Source organism: Ascaphus truei, chromosome 4, assembly GCF_040206685.1.
Source record: "Ascaphus truei isolate aAscTru1 chromosome 4, aAscTru1.hap1, whole genome shotgun sequence".
Classification (NCBI taxonomy): Eukaryota; Metazoa; Chordata; class Amphibia; order Anura; family Ascaphidae; genus Ascaphus; species Ascaphus truei.
Genome location: NC_134486.1, coordinates 23,007,155 through 23,028,610, shown reverse-complemented (window position 1 = coordinate 23,028,610; position 21,456 = coordinate 23,007,155). Strand labels below are relative to the sequence as shown.

Below are 21,456 nucleotides of genomic sequence, written 5' to 3'. Positions count from 1 at the left end.
TCTTCTTATCCAATAACATATTCTCATCCTTGGAAAAGTCTGGGCACAAAGCCTATAACCTTGATGGGTTCCATGTTGTACCCAAAATGTACTATAAACATTCACTTGTTCTAACTTTCCTACAAATCAGTTGTTTTCCGTTAAATTAGTTTTTCTCACATTTCACAGTCCTCAGTCCAGTCTGAATGACATTACAGTAGTGATGTACCGAGTACCCGGAAATTACTCGGTACCCGGCTTACCCGGTGCTTTTTCAGCTACAGTACCCGGAACTTATCCGGATCCAACAGCAGGGGGCTGGGACCGGCACCGGGTCATTTCAGAGCAGCTGAAAAAGACTTCAACGACTTCAGCCTACAGCTGGCGACGAAAGGTGAGGAAGACCGCTGCGGAGGGTGAGGAAGGCTGTTGCAGATTGTGAGGTGGACCACTGCGACATCGTTGGTGCAGCAGCAGACGTCCTTGTGGCGGTGACAGCAGCAGAAGTCCTTGTTCAGCCGGCGGTAGCAGCGGAACACAGCACACAGCTGATGCTGGTGGGAGCCGGGGTACCCGGCCTGCAAATTGCCCCATATACCCGGTACCCAGCAATCCACTGGACTCGGTACAACACAGGATAAAGTTTGGGGAAACAAAATAGATACTGAATGACAGAAATCCATTTTCACATCCCACCACAATCTCATCTGTGATTAATAAAGCTTTACTAGTTTTTGGAAATGCTGTTTCACTTTGGGAGCGTTCATATAATTCTCATTCATCATATCCATGCTGTCACTATTAAAAATCTAATTAGCTTTATTAGGCCAACTATTAAAATTCAGAGCGCAGGGCGTCGCCATTTTGTTCAGAGATTAATTACACGTAATACTAATCAAGCAATGACAATAAGAACTGTAACGAGAACAATACTATAATTATAAAACAGATGGTGGTGCAAAAAAAAATTAAAGCTCGTGGTTATATACTGTATGTAGCCCCCTTTCCCTATGACTAAGGGAACTACGTGTGCTGAATATACCTGTTGCTCACAGGAGGCCTTCGCCGCTGGGAGCCTGGGGTGAGCTCTTTCTTCCTCGGGTACAGCGCCTCCACCTAGGAAGGATCCCAGAGATAGCGGGATTACCCCTCACAGAAGCCAATGCAGCACTTTACACAACAATAATACACACACACACAGGTATATACTTAAGATTTACTGACACACACATGTAATAACATAACAATAGAACTGCAACCCACAGTATACACCCAACACTTTGTGACACCCATAGTAGTGAGGGTGCGGATACACCAATAACCCTGGTGTCCTTCCCAGTGTCAGTCCCACCCAAGTGTATGAGGTAGCGCTACCCTTGTGAACCGTTGGTGCACTTACACCTTCCTGGGCACTCCAGTACCCAGGTGCAGCAGATATAAAAGGATCAGTCAGGTCCCATGTCGTGGGGCCTCCAACAAACCCCTCACGCCATAGAGTCCTGGTCCGCGTCGTGGGTGAGCTCCAGCAGGAGTGTCTCACATAAATGTCTATAGGGCCCTGGCCTGGTCCCAGGCCACAGGGCAGCGTGTGACTGTCCGGTCCCCGGTGAATCACTCTGTCACAGTACTACTAAGGGGAGCTTCCCTATCTGGGGCCTTCCTTACATTACTGTGTTTGGTGGACTCTGGGCCAAAGTGGGGCCTGCAGGGGAAGTCTGGCCTAGTCCAGGGGCTATTGGCACCCTGGACACTACCTCTTCCCGTGCTGTCCGACTGGCGCGCTCGCTCCCTTCGCTCCAAACTATCCCCTCTTCCTCTCCTGGAGGACCCTGGGACTTGTAGTCTCTTGTAGAGCTGTTTCCAAGATGGTTGCCGCAACTAACTACTGCGCATACGCACCGCTGCTTCTGCGCATGCGCGATATTCAAGATGGCGGCGACCGCACTCGTGACCTGGCGCGGAGCTCCGGCGGCACACCAGTAGTCCGGCAACCCTCACTCCCGTACCGGAGATAGAAGGGAGCCTGGCTACGTATAGTTACCTGGTATGGTATTATGCCTACTTATAAGCGGCAGCGGTCAGATTACAGAAACCCCAGAAAGTGCGCCCTCTGGTTTCACCATTTATTGTTACATTATTAGATAAAGAGAATGTTGGCGTGAGGATTGTGGCAACTACTGTGAATCATACAAGAGGAGGAATTAATCTAGGGAGAAGTGCCTAATCCTGTCGCTGGACACTACAACATTGTCGGTTTTATAATGACTTGTTGGAGGCCAGTTAAAAAATGTGCATTTGTAATATATAGTATATAGTACAAAGTGCTTTTGCTGGATGCTAGCTATGCAGTCATACCTAATGGTGCGGTGTAAACCGAACTGTACTGTCAAATGAAAGCAAAACTCTTTGTGGCTCTGATGTGTACAGATCGGGGAATGGCCGACGAACAGACTGTGCTACACCATGAGGATGCTGTGGGCTCCCCACCTAGCCTTCCAATAAAATGAATCTCTCTTTGACTGTGTCTGTTTGTGTGACTGGTTTACATCCTCAGACCCCTGGTCCCTGCCAACCTATAACCATACAAGCTTCTACACAAAACGCCATGCCAGTCACAAGCCGTCCCCTTGACCAGCTCGGTGAGCAGGTCCCTATTTACCACAACCGTACACCGGGACCTTCCGAGTATCAACCTTCCGTGTATAAACATGCACTGTTGATCAAAAATGATTTGATGGATGAATGTTTCTTTTTTCTAATTAATTTTTTTTTTTTTTGTATGGCAAACCCAGGCCAGCTGGTTTCTATCCATGTTTTATGTATGGCAAACTGTACACTTTTCTGATTCTGACAGCTTCTCCAGTGCTTGAGTTTGCTTCAACACAATGATATCTGCAACACGACATTTTATCTATACGTGAAACGTCTGTGTGCGTGGGGTGAAGCTGTAATCGTATGATATCTCACCATGGACGGGTAATGTGGCTACATCTGTAACTAGCTCACACCAACTTGCTGTATTCTTACTACTTTTTTTTATTTTTTATAGCTTAACCCCCCGTTTGCCGAAAGCTGGAGAGACCATCCATGGAAGCAAGTTTTTTATTGGTTTTGGGGGAAAGGGAGCAAACCAGTGCATCCAGGCAGCTCGACTCGGAGCAAAGGCAGCAATGGTGTGCAAGGTAACACCATGTCCTTTCTTATATCGTGCCGCCATCATGTGCAGCTATAAGCACCGTACAGAGCGGAGAAGAAAATACCGGTTTCATTATCTATCTTCATTCAACATCTTGAAGCAGTTGTGGCACAGAGCTCTCAGCTGCTGTGTGCAGATGGTTTAGTATATTGTAGCTGTGAACAGGCTCTTAAGATCTTTTTGTATGTTTTGCCTTCCACTGGCTACACTACAGAGTGTATTTTATGAAGGTTCTCTAATCCACTGTGGCTGGCCACATATGTCAAGTCCTGTGGACCTCATGTTCTCATTCACGGTGCCCTTGCCCAACACCAATCGCTATTATGTTATCCAATCCCTGATTCTCCCTTTTTCCGATGATGAGGATGTTAAAGAATGGAAGTATGAGTGACCGGACCCCAGGTGAAGAATGGTATATTGCAAATGGTAGATGTTATCAGGCAAATAATGTAAGGGTTATGAATGTAAAGAAAGAAAATCTTTATTTCAAGAACTTTGCTTTCTTCACACATACTTCAGATACAGAAAAATCATTATTTGCTGTGTAAATCTATGTATCGTGTACAACTCCAATACAAATATATTTCAAAAGAAGGGCCTTGGGAGTTTAGAAGTAGCTTGCTGGGAAGTCCTCTAATAAAGGTCATTGGCATTATTTAGGGTAGAGGCGAATGCACCTTTACATATTGGTGAGTGATCACTTGGGAAAATCGACAATTATAAGTACTTGAGAATAATTTTTTTAAATATGTATATTTGGTTGTTTACATTTACAAAAAATGCAAGATCCAGGAAGAGACAAGGCAAATGTATATGTAACCCCTCTAATTTACCTCAGACTAACACCTATAATAATTATTATATTCTAATTGTTTTATAAAACATAAAAAAAAAAATATTTTTTGTTTAGATCACAATAGTGCTATAAAATTTACCACGGGTACACAAAGGTACATGAACTTATACGTATAAGTCTGATAAGCATCTCCAATTTGCCATGTAAGGCTGACATACAAAGCAAACACACCCCGTTTCCATCTCCAGTTCGCAGCTTTCAAGTAGTATGTTTATCAATATTGGAATAGCCCAAAGTTGCTGAAAATTTGAAATTCTGTGAATGGCATTCAACATATTTTGTTGCCTGGTGGGTTCGGTAGCTGCTTTCCCCAGAAATGCTTGTTGTTGCTGCTTTGGAACGCTCCAGGATAAGACTGCTGCGGAAACTCTTTGTTTCTGCCTTGTGACGTTCTTTGGCTGATATTAGTGGCCAGAGACTATGCCTCCTGTTCAACAAAATCGAAATCTCGTACAATTTTTGAGGTATTATTAGATCTAACAATCATGCTTTTTTCTCTTCCTTTGCCATGCGGGGATGCAAAATGTGTCAAGCAGAATTTTTTTTTTTTTAATGCCAAAGTTGCATGCAGATTAGTTGGTGTTTTTTTGTAGCAATCTTTTTGCATACATAATACTTAACTACGGCCAGAATTTATATTTGTACCAGGCTCTTCCCAAATTATGGGCGGTTTTGTACAAATTGTCTTGCACTTTAAGACAATGGTGTTGCTGGTTTTCCAGGTACGTAGATTCTCAAACCCAAAGAGCAACACATATTTAATAACAATTAACTATTGCATACAATAAGAGAGACACCCCATGAGGAATAAATCTTAAGGTACCAACTGCTGCTTCCAAACTGCAGAAAGAATCGCCCATATTCTTCAGAAGCCAGAAATGCAGATGCCCAGATCCACAAAAGGTTGGAATGGGAGTAAAGGCGTGCTAAAGCTTCGCACCCTTCTGTGGAAATGGGCCAAAGGGAGAGCACATCTTCCATAATGTAGAATTTAGTTGGATACTCACAAAAGATGGGAAAACGCAGCAGCAAAGAACTGGTGACATTTCTCTCCATGCACATTCATTTCCTGGAGGGGTCCTAGATCTGCCTCTCCCCTGCAAGCTTCCTTTGGGGTCGCTCATTGTTCGGACATTTTCATTAGTACTGTATACATGTAGCTGGCTGAGGGCTATCCCTACACATAGGTAAGACCTCTTCGTCAGGGGTTATAACTCCTGCGCAGTTAGCTCACTATATGTATCGCGGGATTTACTAAGCACCGATGTTGGGGCTGTCGCACCCTGGTCCACTGTTAACTGCAACTGATTTGAATGGCAGCTAACGCCCTGAATGGGCGCTTACTGAAGCTTCCCCATAGCGTCTACTTGTCATGGAAACCTCCCCCCCTTTATTAACCATATTGCACATGTATAAATGGCGTTTTAAATAAATAACACGTTTAGAATGTTTATTAAAAAAGGGTTCAAAAATAAGAATAACTTAATTGAAACTCAACTGGAATACCTGACTTCCAAAACAACAAAAACATTTAGCATATAGCCCTATACATGTTTTTACAGTTTGTATGTACTGTATTCTTTTTTTTATATGCTATATATTTTTCATTTCCCGGGTGTCTCTAGAGTATATTTGGAAATTGTAGCATTATTATTGCCATATCGCTATGACCCAGGAAGCTTTCAATTAAGTCCATTCTTATTATTTCATCATTTTCAAGAAAGTTCTATTTTAATTGTTATTTATTTAAAACTCTCGCTCTATATTTATACAAGTTAGACATGATTTAAAAAGAAAATTGGGAAAGATTTGCGTTCCATCCAGGTGCCACATATAGGGGGCTCGCTAAGTGAGGGTGCCACCCACTGACGTAGAGCTCTAACGCTCAAAATGCGTTGGGGTAACCCTCTGCCCGCCACGTGCGTGCAGTGCTACTGAGGCATGAGACAGTGGGCTGCCTGAACAATGCTTGTCGTTGGCAGAAGTATGCGTGGGAGAGGCGGACCAAGCGCCTTCCTGGAAGCCATCTCGTATAGATGAATGCCACCAGTCTCATGCTGTACTGTTTGCTGCTCTGCTTTTCTGCCTTTTGTGAGTGCACTATTCCTATTTTTTCCTTGCATGGTATACAAGTACAGGCCATACTATGGAAGAGGTGCTGCCTCTCTTTGTAGTTCTGCGTCATTAGGTAGCCTAAGGGTTTGAGTTTCAAGCAACTGAGGGATGTTTCTGAGCGACACCCCACATTGGACAAATGAGAAAAAGTTTTATTCAACCAAAGTACTGATTTCCCCACATTTAATTATTCCATTTCTGTTGTGGACTCTCAGCAAAACGTCGAAGACGGATGTGCTAGGTAAATGTGCCAGTGCCAAAATGTCGTTTTATACTGGGAATTCCTGCAAACCTGTTTGTTCAACCAAGTTAATTACAGGCATACCCCGCATTAACGTACGCAATGGGACCGGAGCATGTATGTAAAGTGAAAATGTACTTAAAGTGAAGCACTACCTTTTTCCCACTTGTCGATGCCTGTACTGTACTGCAATCGTCATATACGTGCATAACTGATGTAAATAACGCATTTGTAACAGGCTCTATAGTCTCCCCGCTTGCGCACAGCTTCGGTACAGGTAGGGAGCCGGTATTGCTGTTCAGGACGTGCTGACAGGCGCATGCGTGAGCTGCCGTTTGCCTATTGAGCGAAATGTACTTACTCGCGAGTGTACTTAACGTGAGTGTCCTTAAAGCGGGGTATGCCTGTATGTTATTTATCAATTTGTAACAGCTTGTGCAGTACAAAGTGGTGTGACGTACAAGAACACTAATATGAAACCATTAACATACAGTGTAACGTAGTGATGTGACCTGCTCCAACTGGATTACTATGTTAAAATGAAATTCAAGATACAGTGGGGAGAAGATCTGGTTGTAAACGCTGCTCGATGTTTAATTTGTTCTTTATCAGCTACAAGTAGTAGTGTATCAGATGCCGTCCATTAATATTTAATACTGAACAGCGGGCAAGACCGGTGTGATAATGGTTATTGTCCTCACGCAGGTTGGGAATGATTCTTTTGGTAACGACTACATTGAAAACTTCAAGAAGAACAATGTTTCCACAGGTAATAATGTCTAATCCTTAATGAAACATTGTAGCTTTTAGGGGGCGCCTATTAAGTTCCTTCAATGTATTTCATATATGTTGTAAATATAAGAATACCGCAGGAATCCGCACATCTGTATAACAATAACAGCATGTTCTTGTATGGCGCTGATAGTTCTACGTAGCGCTTTACAGACACATTTTGCAGACACAGTCCCGGCCCCGTGGAGCTTACAATCTGGTTTTTTTTTTTTGGTGGTAAAGTGACTTGCCCAAGGTCACAAGGAGCCGACACCGGGAATTGAACCAGGTTCCCCAGCTTCAAACTCAGTGCCAGTCAGTGTCTTTCTTTACTCACTGAGCCGCTCCTCCTCTTCTGTATATGAATATACAGATATATTTGGGGATATGTATCTGTTGCCCAGCTGCAAAACGTGAGCAAAAAATCTACACCAGATTTATCTATAGAATATAATGGAATTTTGTGATTCACTTTTGCCTGTGTTTTGCAGCTGGGAGACTGACACATAACTTACACCAGTGTTTTTCAACCAGTGTTCCTAGAACCACTGGGTTTCTCGTGCATCTCTAAAGGGTTCCCTGCAATTTTCAATTAATTTGAAAATTGTACCAAATACAGAAGTCCTTACAATGTACAATGTATCTGATCTCAGATGCGCTATTAGAGAAGGTTGGGGTTCCTTACAATGCATCTGATCTTAGACACGCTATTAGAGAGGGTTGGGGTTCCTCAAAATTTAACAATATAATTATACAGTTTTCTAACCAAAAAAAAAAGTTGTACAACACTGGTCTACACCAGTTTCTAAGCAGCTTCTGTGCTTATTTAATGCACAATTCTCACTTCCTTCATGTCTATTTAATGCTAAATTCACATTATGATTGTCCTCCAAGCTAACCAGGGCCGCCAACATATTTTCTAGGGCCCAGGATTAGAGTTTAGACCGGGGCCCCCCCACATGTTGGCAGCCTTGTGAGCCCCCCCCCCTTTCACACCCCTGTAAACCACCTCCTCTATTCTCCCTCCTCTCCCTGTGTCTTTCTCCCCCAACGCTACTATCACTTAATTACCCCTCTCATTCAATTCCGCTCCCTCAATCCCCCCCTCCCCACACTCCTCCCCCCTCCCCACACTCCTCCCCTCCTCCCTCCACTGACCATGCACACAATTCCCCACCGATATCCATACAATTCCCCTCCCACAATACCCAAACAATCCCCCCACAAACACAAAATGCAACACATACAAAATCCACCCCACAGACACAAAATGCAGCACACACACATGCACTCAAAATGCAACACAGGCGCGCACACAAAATGCAACACATATACTTACCTTGCTGGTGATCTGAGGCCTCCGGGCCCTGGCTCTCCCCAGCTCCTGCTTGCCTCTCTCCAGCTGAGGGCCTGCCTCTTTCGCTCCCACACCGGGTCTCTCTCCCGCTTGTGCACGCCGGAAGCTGGGCCCGACCGGATGTCGGGGGAGAGAGGCAGGAGGCCCACAGCAGCTCGGGAGAGCCGGGTCCCCTGGTGGTAACCAGGGACCCGCCTGCCGGATGCAGAAGTTGGGCCTGGCCCAACTTCCAGCGCTTGCTGTGCCCCCTGCAGCCGCTGGGCCCATCTGACCATGCCACCTCCCCCTGTCAACGGTCCAGAAGGTAACCCTTTCTTTTTATTCCTAAGGATGAATGAGTTACTAACATTCCTCCTGGCTTCCATGTTTTCAGTCTCTCACTGCTGTTTAATGAATCCTTATCAATGTAACTAACTTAAGGTCAAACCATGTGAGTAGGAACCACGTCGGCCTTTCTTCAGATCTCACTGCACCAAAGTTGGTAGCAGAGCAGCACATAGGAATACACAACTGGGGCTTATCTGATGTCGTTACATATGTCACGACTTTGCCCATCACTAGTCATACTCTGCATGACATACAATGTCCGGATGTCCAGTTTCAGGAAGCGGGGTCCGTGGCATGAATTCTTGCTTTAAATTTGCAGTTTACCTATAAGTCAGGTGTGCTCAACTCCCAGTCCTCAAGACCCCCACCAACAGGTCAGGTTTTAAGGAAAACCCTACTTCAGCACAGCTGGCTCAGTCAAAGACAGCCACCTGTGCCGAAGCAGGGATATCCTTACAACCTGACCTGTTGGGGGGATCTTGAGGGCTGGAGCTGAATGCCCCTGTTCTAAGTTATATGAATAACAATGCTATGTTTGATCCCCCTGCTGTCAGAGGTACCACAAAACATCTGTTTCTGAAAATAATCCGTATAAACTCTGTGTGTTTGAAAGGTTTTGTTGGGGGAAGTGTTTGCAATTATTCTTTGATTTAGGCAGCAATACAATCCCTTATTTCCACTTTCTCCTGCCTCTTTTCAATAGTTGGTCCCATAACAGGGATGTAGTGGGCATAACTCTATTAACAGGGTGGAGAAAACATCGTTGCCACTCAGCCCCTTTTCTAGACTCTCCTATGTAATTGGAACTAAAGGTAAACTTTCAAAAACAATGATTACTATTTCTCTGTTATTAGCAGGGACAATAATTTAGGAGCATATTTACCAAGTGGCGCTCTGCTCAAAGACCACGTCCAGCCCGGTCACTTGAATGTGCTACATGGTGTCGTCTAGGCCCCAGACGGTCTTTCGGAATAGCAGTGCTTAGTAAAAATGGGCCACCACCTTCTAAACCTGTTCTATCATTAGTTCCCGTTGGTCCTCTTCTCCAAGGGAGCGCGCAGACACGTTTAGGATTCAGTGCAAGGTTTGCTGGCTTTCACTCTCGCTGCCGTGCTGCTGCGGTCCCCGTCTCAGAACATCTGTTCTCTATAAATACATTTTAAAGCAAAAAAAAAAAAAGAAATCTTTTCATTTTCGCTTGGCTCGGTTATCTTGGCTTGAAGTGGTTTGTGCAACATTTCTGGAGCTCTCCCGAATGCCTTTTTTTAATTATTATTACCATAATTATGTTTTGTATATAGTGTTCTTTCCTCCTGAATGTGATCCTGGCACAGGAAGAAACGGATAACACACGTGCACACCATATTTCTGCGCTTACCTTGGCTTTTCCATTCCCCTGTAGAGTTTGTGGGCCAGACGGCAGATGCAGCTACTGGAGCAGCTTCTATCATCGTCAACGGCGAAGGTGAGTGAGTAATGCCTGCAAATGTGCTTGTCACTTGGTGCTGTTAGTGCTTCTTGGGCTCATTGGACCCAAGGCTAAGCCAAGCAGACTGCCTGGCCGAAATAACCTAATGACACAAGTATGGTTAATAAGTTAACATTAAGTGACTGACGCCTTCAATACAAATCCAAGCACTTATAAATCAATTCAAAACGGGACTCTGAATGGTGGGGAGGGGGGTGTGGTTGGTAACAACATGTATGCCCCCTCCTTATTTGAGGGCAACTAGTTTTAAGGGTATAGGAAGGCCCGGCCCTAGGTTATGTGCCGCCCTTAGGCAAGAGCTATAAGGCCATTATATTTATATATATATATATATATATATATATATATATTTACAGGTTTGAAGCAGGGGGTCCCCGGTGCTGAATCCCATTAATTTCCTCTCTCGGCACCCCCTCCTTCCGGAGATGTTTACCTCCATAGGGGGTGTCGGTAGCAGCTCTGGCTGGGCTCTGTGTGGCTATCGAAATGAAGGATATTAAGCACCCGCATCACGCGGCCAATATTGGCCCGTGTGACCGGGAGCTATAAACCTGCGAAGCTGCTACCAGCACCCATTACAGAGGTAAGTCCCTCAGGAAGTAGAGGTGAGGGGGGTGGTCCCTGGGGCTGGAATGTACACGGATCAACTCCAGGGACCCCCTGCTTCCTACCTAGGGGGAATTATTATTATATATTTTTTTACGGCAAGGTCCTTTTAAACTAAAAAGGCCCAGAAACCTGCAGTAGAGGGTTTACATGGCAGCTTGCGCTGTTTATTCTATCTTGCTCCAGCCCACCAGGCAGCACGGAGCTGGTTTCCATGCAGACTTTAAAACGTTTTCTTACTTGGAGTCTCTGAGATAAAATTAGATAAATAATGTCACTTAAAGCTGCAGACCAAGCAATATCCTACATGTGATTTTTTTTTTTTAATCAGTTCTGTACGATTAGAAAATACTTGTAGCAGTTAAAAAAAAACAATTCTGAATGACATTTTGTATGTATTATAATGTAACCAGCATTTGTTGTTTCTATAGCAACCATTTACAAAGTCAAATCCCCTTCCCCTTCTGAAACAGGCTCTGGCACACCCCTTTTTGAGCCCTGCCCTCTGTCTAGCAGTGCACCAATTGTATCTAGTGACTGCCTGGTCACATGATCTTCCGCACAGAACTTTGTCAGTCTAGCAGAAGAGGACCAAAGATGCAGCCATTTAGTGAACCCCTGACTCGAATCTTCGCCAATCGATCACAGAAGAACGGATCGATCGTCAACTTAGCTAATTACTTATCATTGTGTGGATTGTATTGATGCACATATTAAAGGGGGAAAAAATTAAATGTAAAAAAAAATAAAAAACATCAGCCTGGACTGCTGCTTTAAGAGGATATTCCCTAAACTCTGATAACGACAAGTCAACGGCACTTAACACAGGATCACACATGCAGGGGGACATACACATTTACATAAATCACTGTTCATTTTGTTCTGCTTGGTGTCCGATTCCTTTCAATAAACAAATATATATTTAAGGTTTTGTTTTTCAACCCTTTCACTGCCAAAGTGTTGAGGGGCCCATCCAGCAGTGGAAAGGTTAAACACGTTCGGCTGAGACTGGGAAAGCGTTTGGCTTCTTTTAGTTCTGGCGTTTGTGTGACGTCACTGTGGTTGCAAAAGTGACCTCCCCATTCTCATGCTAGCTCCTTTAAGTATGTGCGTGCCAAGGGTGAAGAAAACAGTTAACAGACGCATTCTTTTTACGGGCCACACTTAAAATAAAGACACTTTCAACATTTCTCATTTCTATCAACAGCACAACCTACAGTCATGTGAAAAAGAAAGTACACCCTCTTTGAATTCCATGGTTTTACATATCAGGACATAATAACAATTATCTGTTCCTTAGCAGGTCTAAAAATTAGGTAAATACAATCTCAGGTGAACAACAACACATGACATATTACACCGTGTCATGATTTAACAAAAATAAAGCCAAAATGGAGAAACCATGTGTGAAAAACTAAGTACACCTTATGATTCAATAGCTTGTAGAACCACCTAAAGGTAATCGTTTTCTGTATGACTTTATCAGTCTCTCACATCGTTGTGGAGGAATTTTGTCCCACTCTTCTTTACAACGTTGCTTCAGTTCATTGATGTTTGTGTGCATTTGTTTATGCACAGCTCTCTTAAGGTCCAGCCACAGCATTTCAATCGGGTTGAGGTCTGGACTTTGACTTTTTCAGCCATTCTGTTGCAGATTTGCTGGTGTGCTTGGGATCATTGCCCTATTGCATGACCCAATTTCGGCCAAGCTTCAGCTGTCGGACAGATGGCCTCACGTTTGACTCTAGAATACTTTGGTATACAGAGGAGTTCATAGTCGATTCAAAGACTGCAAGATTCCCATGGGCTGCTGTATTAACCCTTTAACTGCCAGGGGGCTTTCAACGTCGTGCCGGGGCTTTGGCAACAATGGGTTAACTATGAAACTACTGTTGAAAGGTTGGGTAGTTAATTGCCTTACCTTACCTCAACTCCACCGTTTGCTGGGGAATTGAATAGCATTTGTGTCTTATTGTTATGAAGCCGTTAGGGCTGTTGAGCTGTGGTCTGATGACACCGTGCTCACATTGCTAATGAAGTTGCCATTCCTCGCAGGTCAGAATGCTATTGTGATCGTCGCTGGTGCCAATTTGTTCCTGGCTTCAGAGGACCTGAAGAAAGCATCTGCTGTCATTAGTGGTGCCAGGGTAATGGTGTGTCAGCTGGAAGTAATGCCTGAAGTGTCCCTGGAAGCCTTGAAAATGGCCCGTGCCAGTGGAGGTAAAGAACTCGGTGTACATTATCTCTCTGCAAATTCATACTGGGATATTGTACATGTCCTAGCAAGAGTGCACTTCTTGCATTATTTGGGTGGTAAACTATTCTGTATCGCTGCTGCTGCTGCTCTATTTCTATATGTGTACGTTTGTATTTACAGAGCACAAACAACGTATGCAACCCTTTACAACACAGACATTAAAATACACGGGGATTTAAGCGGATCTAATATAGAAACACATGATTGGAAAATGTATCTCTGCTGCTTTTGCACAGATTTGTAGTTCTTCATTATACAGTATAATTGGTTATACTTGTAGGCAGAATATCCACCTTTAAGTACAGCCACTTATATGGGTATGTTGATGCTCTATGTATCTAAACCTTTATATAGTGCCACCCAAGTACATAGCGCTTTACAAATTACGCGTGACATCATATTATAACACAATGGGAATAAGTGCTTCAGACAAAACAATAGGAAAGGGAGAGGGAGTGACTCAGTGAGTAAAGACACTGACTGGCATTGAGAGTTTGAAGCAGGGGAGCCTGGTTCAATTCCCGGTGTCAGCTCCTTATGACCTTGGGCAAGTCACTTTATTTCTCTGTGCTTCAGGCACCAAAAACGTATTGTAAGTGTAACCCTGCTTCCCCCCCTTCCCCCAGACTCTACGGTGGTGTCTAGGGTACATGGGGGCTGGTTACATGCGGTGTGGTGCGTACCTGTTAGGAACAGGAGGGCCTGAGCTTCCCGGGCTTCTGGGGTGATAGCCTCCATGTCTCTCTCAGTGGTGCAGCGCCTCCATCTTCTATACTCCCAGGGTAATGGGACAGACCGGTATAGAAGAACCCCTCAGGTCCCAGGGTTATACTCTCCAAATCACACACAGTCTTTACGGGTGCAGAACAGTCTCTTTATTTGACAGAGCAACGATATCCCAACGATAAGGCTTCCAGCAGCCGCAATACAATCGCCAGGACGAGTTACACACCGTTCACCTCCGCCCAAAGGCTTCCTCCTCTCCTTTCCTCCAAGTCACTCTTCCGACAGGATGGTCTGAGCTAGGGCTTCAATACCCCGTGGCCCACCTCCGAGGTTAGCCTCGAGGTGGGTCTTGAATTCTCCCCCCATCACCCCTGGCAGTGGGGTGAGGGCATTGGTCCACCAGTCTATAATTCTATCAGCTCTACTTAGACGCTGATCGTTTCAGTTCCTCTCGCTCTCATCCGGCACGCTGCGCCGGGGAGCCCGCAGCCTCCCGATACTCCTCGGACCGTTCCGCAGGATTCGGGGCTCACGGCATAATACTCAGCAACTCTAGACTCTCGATATACTGTTCACTTGAACTCTTCCTAAGCTACTCTCTCTTCCGAAGAACCATCAAAAGAGGAACACGGCACCAAAAGCACAGAAGAAGAACAAGACCAACACTCACCGGAGTTGGCTGCTAAATATAGAGCTAGCCCCTCCCCTCATGGTGTCAGCAGAGCCTCCCCTCTTGCTCACGCCTGCAGCAGAGTCCAGGACTGCGTCTACCACTCAGGATAGGGCTATGAAGGGGGAAAACTCATGATAATTACTGGCGCCTGATCTTAACAGGGCTTATCACAGTAGAAGGAAGATAGGTATAGCCTGAGCTGTTTACAGAGGGCTACATAAGCTCCACGGGGCAGGGATCTGTGTCTGCAAAATGTCTCTGTAAAGCGCTACGAAAAACTAGCAGTGCTATACAAGAACATACTACAATTATTATTATATATAAAAGGAATCCCTGCCCTGAAGAACTTACAATCTAAGGCCTGGGACATAGTAAAGACTTTGGTGCTGCTGCTGCTCGCTCTTGCTTGCTGCCGCTCACTTGCTGTCCTGGCAGAGGAGACAGCAAGCGCGCGCGGGAGGCGGGTATCACTGTGTGTGTGTCACTTGGTAGCTGTCAGTGTGTGTGTGTGTGTGTCACTTTGAAGTGGTCTGTGTGTTTGTGTGTCACTGGGAAACGTGTGTGTGTGTGTTTGTGTGTGTGTGTGTGTGTTTGTGTGTTTGTGTGTGTGTGTGTATTATATAATATTTTAAAAATTTAAAAAAAACGTGAGAATAAATTATTTATTAACATTGTGCAACTTTGATAAATATATACATACACCACATATATACATACACCACATATATATATATATATATATATATATATATATATATATATATATATATATATATATATATATATACATACACACACACACACATACACCACATATATATATATGTATATATATATATATATATATATATATATATATACACACACACATACACCACACATATATATATATTTATATATTTATATATATATATAAAAAAAACAACATTACCATTCTCTCGTCCGGTAAAGAAAGACGCCCCCTTGAGAAAGGTCCTATTCCAGGACCGAAACGTTGGATTGGGTGACTTATCTTTTTTATTCAGATGCCCAATACAGTTTTTCATGATTACTGAACCGAGTGCAGTCTTTCTTTACCGGACGAGAGAATGGTAATGTTGTTTTTCTATTATTTGAGACTAGCACCTGTCTATATGAACCAGTACATTGAGTGCAAGCTGTGATGTTTGTTTTTATATATATATATATAAGGGAGCGTCGTGACGTCAGACGCAGAGACATTGGAGTCCACACCAAGCGCTGGAGCGTATTGATCCAGGCACGAGTGCTAGAGGCAGCATTACACGGGACCTCTTTCTTGGACATTTTCATAGCTTACCTGCTTTGTGAATCTGCTGGGACGGTGTTCCATTACCAACGGAGGCCCCTGAAGCCTGCAGTTTGACCGGATGGTGCTACCAGCCCTGGAACCTGCAGTGACGTTGCCCCTTATCAACGGAGCTTAGGAGTGCCCCAAGAGTCTCAGCTAAACCGGATGGTGGTGATTATGTATATCACATATGCTTGATTTTAATGCATTTTTTGTAAGTGCGTTTTTTACCCCCCTCTCTCCCCCTCCCCCCTTCATTAAAACTTTTATACGCTATGGGCGTGCGCTCTCTCCTCTTTTTTTCTTTTTAGATACCCTGTGGACATGGTTGGTCCATACTGAGAGCTGCCGGAGACCCTGCATACCAGCACCTATACTTTTCATTGGACTATTCGAGGACTGGTTTATCCTTTTTTGCTTTTTATATTATAATATTTTATTGTTCATGTTTTTGTGTGCCTGATATCATTAGAGGTCCACATTATTATTATATGTGTATATATGTTTTGCTTATGTAATTAAGACATTTACATCATATCGTTATAGCACATATATTTTATTGTATATGTTCCTTAGAGGCGCAGCTTATCTCCCTGTTGTTTGATATATATATATATATATATATATATATATATATATATATATATATATATATATATATACATACACACACACACACACACACACACACACACACACACACACACACACACACACCACACACATCTTATACTATATATTTCTGAAATGTCTGTATGTTTGTCTGCATGCCCTGTGTCCCTAGGGCCAATCGCATTGCACCTTTGGCCTGTCACTCGACCTCAACACTGTCCCACCCCTCACCACACTGTCCCACCCCTCACTGACTCTCATTGGCCTTCGGCCAACACCACTGCCACACTGTCCCACCACCCACTGACAATCCTCACTGCTCTGGGGCGACCTCTCAACCCACAAAACCCTCACCGCCTGCTACCACAGCATTCACCTCCACACACCGCACGAACAAGCAGCGCAACACTGCCTCTTACAAACACCCCCCTCCACCACCACCCCCCCCCAACCTCATGCACCCCCCTCCACCACCACCCCCCTCAACCTCATGCACCACCCTCCACCACCACCCCCCCCAACCTCATGCACACTACGAACGCACGCCACAGCTCTCCCGCTACTGCAGCCCATCACCAACCCCCCTCACCCAAACATACAACGCACGATGCTCCATCACCCCCCCCCTCACACGAACAGCAAACGCATGCTGCTGAACATACAACGCACGATGCTCCATCACACCCCCCCCCCCCCCCTCACCCGAACATCCCCGGAGCACACCCAAAATCACCCCACCCCCCCTCACCCCAACACAAAACTCACGCTGCCGACCATCCAACGCAAGATGCTGCTCCGGAGCCCCTCACCCCCCCCCCCCCCCACCATCCAACGCACGATGCCACCTCACGATGCCCCCCACTCTCCTTTCCCACTCCCCTTTGCCTCCCCCCACTCCCCTTTTCCTCCCCCCACTCCCCTTTTCCTCCCCCCACTCCCCTTTTCCTCCCCCCACTCCCCTTCCCCCCCCCCACTCCCCTTCCCCCCCCACTCCCCTTCCCCCCCCACTCCCCTTCCGCCCCCCCACTCCCCTTCTCCCCCCCCCACTCCCCTTCCCCCCCCACTCCCCTTTCCCCCCCACTCCCCTTTCCCCCCCACTCCCCTTTCCCCCCCACTCCCCTTTCCCCCCCACTCCCCTTTCCCCCCCCCCCCACTCCCCTTTCCCCCCCCACTCCCCTTCCCCCCCCACTCCCCTTCCCCCCCCACTCCCCTTTCCCCCCCCCACTCCCCTTTCCCCCCCCACTCCCCTTTCCCCCCCCCACTCCCCTTTCCCCCCCACTCCCCTTTCCCCCCCCACTCCCCTTTCCCCCCCCACTCCCCTTTCCCCCCCCACTCCCCTTTCCCCCCCCACTCCCCTTTCCCCCCCCACTCCCCTTTCCCCCCCCCACTCCCCTTTCCCCCCCCCTCCTCCCCTTTCCCTCCCCCTCCTCCCCTTTCCCTCTCCCCTCCTCCCCTTTCCCTCCCCCTCCTCCCCTTTCCCTCTCCCCTCCTCCCCTTTCCCTCCCCCCTCCTCCCCTTTCCCTCCCCCCTCCTCCCCTTTCCCTCCCCCCTCCTCCCCTTTCCCTCCCCTTTCCCTCCCCTTTCCCTCCCCCTCCTCCCCTTTCCCTCCCCCCTCCTCCCCTTTCCTTCCCCCCTCCTCCCCTTTCCTTCCTCCCTCCTCCCCTTTCCCTCCCCCCTCCTCCCCTTTCCCTCCCCCCTCCTCCTTTTTCCCTCCCCCCTCCTCCCCTTTCCCTCCCCCCTCCTCCCCTTTCCTTCCCCTTTCCCTCCCCCCTCCTCCCCTTTCCTTCCTCCCTCCTCCCCTTTCCTTCCTCCCTCCCACCCCCTTCCCCCCCTCCTCCACCCCTTCCCACCACCCTTCGCCTTCCTGCCCGCCTTCCTGCCTTCCCGCCTCTGCTTTCGCGCCCACCCGCCTCTGCCTTTCACCCGCCCTTACTCCGCCCGCCTCTGCCTTTCACCCACCGCCTCACAGCCGCTGCATGCACTCAACAGACACCCGCCACACTCGACACATACCTGCCGCCACACACACCTGCTGCCTCCCGCCCCTACGCACCGACATCACTGACCCACCGCCTCACACCCTAGCAGGCCCCCGACTCACAGACAGCACTCACAACCCACGCGCCACCTGCCGCCTCACACCCCAGCAGGACCCCCACTCACAGACAGCACTCACAACCCATGTGCCACCCGCCGCCTCACACCCTAGCAGCACACACGCCTCACATTTTTACATCTGTTATGTCACCAAAATATACATTGTACTGTGGTGTGTTTACAATAAACCATTTTTAAACAACATCGTATTACATTTTATTCCATCTTTCTTTTCAATATTATTATCCAACCTTTCCAACAAATACTCACCTATTGTTCCACGATTTATAAATAATACTACCTATTACGCATTTACATCCCGGGCAACGCCGGGTCTCTCAGCTAGATATATATATATATATATATATATATATATATATATATATATATATATATATATATATATATATATATATATATATATATATATATACACCACACACACACCACACACATATATACAACACACACACACATACACCACACATATATATATACACCACACACATATATATATATATATATATATATATATATATATACACCACACATACACCACACATATATATACACCACACACACACATATATATATATATATATATATATATATATATATATATATATATCCAGTGGTTGACAAATCACCCAAAAATCTACTCGCCACACAAAAAAATCTACTCGCCACCTAGTACCAAACGTGTGCTGCTTGGGCCAATATTTACTCGCCCGGGGGTTAAATCCACTCGCCCGGGGCGAGCAAATGTATAGGTTTGTCGAACACTGTATATATATATATATATACACCACACATATATAAACGCCACACATACACCACACATATATATACACCACACACACATATATATATATATATATATATATATATATATATATATATATATACACCACACATATATATACACCACACACATATATAGATATATACACCACACACACATATATACACACACACACCACACACACACACACACACCTCTGTGCTGCCTCTACTCTGTCTGGTGGCTCCGACACAGTAGTAAAAATGCCAGCTGCAGTCCCATTGGATGGGAGCAGTCACGTGACCGCTCCTCCTCTCCCCCAAGCGGTAAAATTTCAAACTTGCCTGTCTCTTCTGATTTTCTCAGCCTCCGCACGCATCAGCACGCATGCGGAGGGAGAAACTGTAGCCGCGCTGATTACAGATGCAGGGGCTTTGTGCATCTGTTCAGCGCGGCTCAGCCCGCCTCAGCGACGCTGATTTTACTATGTCCTAGGCCCAAGTGATAAGTGGGGAGATCTTACAGAGACCGTAGGAGGGCGTTCTGGTAAGTGTTTCTACAAGGGGCCAATGTCAGTGCATCTGAGATGTATAGTATCAGCCAGCGAAGCTACCCATACCCTTCATTAAACAGGTGTGTTTCTAAGAAAGGTCCTAAAGGTGGAAAGAGAGGGAGCCAGTTGGATATTGAGGTGCGGGGCAGTGAGTGAGAGGTTTGAGGCAGGAGAGGGCTTTAGATACAAAGGGGTAGAAAGAAGACATCCTTGAGCAGAATGCAAGAGTCGGGATGGTGTATAGCAATAAATTAGGCCTGAGATAGGAGGAGGGGCTGAAGAGTGTAAAGCTTTACAATTGAGGAGAATTTTGCAAATTATATGAGATTTAATAGGAAGCCAAGAGAGGGATTTTAACAGGAGAGACACTGAGACAGATTTAGGAGTAAAGTGATTCTAGCAGCAGCATTTTGGATAGATTGTAGGGTAGAATGGTTAGAGGAAGGATGGCTGGGCAGTAGAAAGATAAGAATAAGGGTCTTTGTTAAAGTTTGAGCAGTACAGCGACAGAGGAAAGTGCTCATCTTTGCAATGTTATGGTGGAAAAACCAACGTTTAGCTGCATTTTGAATGTGAGGGAGGAGCGTGCTTGCAATACTGGGTGTATGATAGTAATGTAGAAGTAATTTAGAAGAGGGAAGTAGAGCCAGGCTGGGAGGAGGTATAAGGAGCACCATCTTTCACCTGTTAAGTTTGAGTTGGTGGCGGGCCGTCCAAGATGATATAGCGGAGAGACTTTGGGACTTTGGTCTGTACAGCAGGTGTAAGGTCAGAGGTTTAAAGGTAAATTTGTGTGTCATCAACATAGAGGTGATATTTGAACCCAAGAGATGTGATTAGGTCACTTAGAGAGAGTGTGTAAGTAGAAAAGAGAAGTCCCAGGACAGACACCTGAGGAACCCCCACTGAGAGATCGACAGAGGAGAAGTTGGCAAACGAGAGACTGCAAGTACGAAGTAAGAGGAGATTCAGGATAGAGCTTTGTTACGGATGCCAGGGCTATGGAGAATGTGAAGAAGAGGGTGGTCCACAGTATCAAAGGTTGCAGAGAGGTCGAGCAATATGAGCAGAGTGTAATGACCAGAATGGAGGTCAGTAGTTATTTTAGTGAGGGCTGTTTCAGTGGAGTGAGCTGGGCAAAAAAACAGATTTTAGAGGATCTAGGAGAAAGTAGGGGGTAAGAAAATAAAGCAAGCGAGAGAACACAAGGCATTCAAGGATTTTAGCGGCAAAAGGCAGGAGGGAGACAGGACGATAACTAGAGAGACAGGTAGGGTCAAGCTTGCTATTTTTGAGTAAAGGTATAACTGTTGCATGTTTGAAGGAGGTGGGAAAGGTACCAGAGTAGAGGGAAGAGTTGAAAAGATGTGTGAGTGTAGGGATTATAGTAGGAGCAAGAGGTTTGAGGAGATGGAAGGGAATAGGGTCAAGAGGGCAAGTGATAGAGGCAGAGGAGGAGATCTGCAGTGACACATTCTCCTCTGTTACAGTGGAAAAGTGTCAAGGAAGGT

The 21,456-nt window shown here is 45.8% G+C and overlaps 1 protein-coding gene across 3 annotated transcripts in view; it reads left to right on the top strand.

The window, feature by feature from the left end:
- RBKS (ribokinase) overlaps positions 1-21,456 on the top strand; it is a 99,137-nt gene that overhangs the window by 20,852 nt on the left and 56,829 nt on the right. For 2 of the 3 annotated variants that reach the window (XM_075595403.1, XM_075595404.1), the window contains 4 exons: positions 3,029-3,161; positions 7,093-7,156; positions 10,245-10,307; positions 12,993-13,157. In XM_075595403.1, coding sequence (XP_075451518.1) covers positions 3,029-3,161; positions 7,093-7,156; positions 10,245-10,307; positions 12,993-13,157 — 425 coding nt within the window. The remainder of the gene's footprint in view (positions 1-3,028; positions 3,162-7,092; positions 7,157-10,244; positions 10,308-12,992; positions 13,158-21,456) is intronic. The other variant, XM_075595405.1, reaches the window with a different exon arrangement.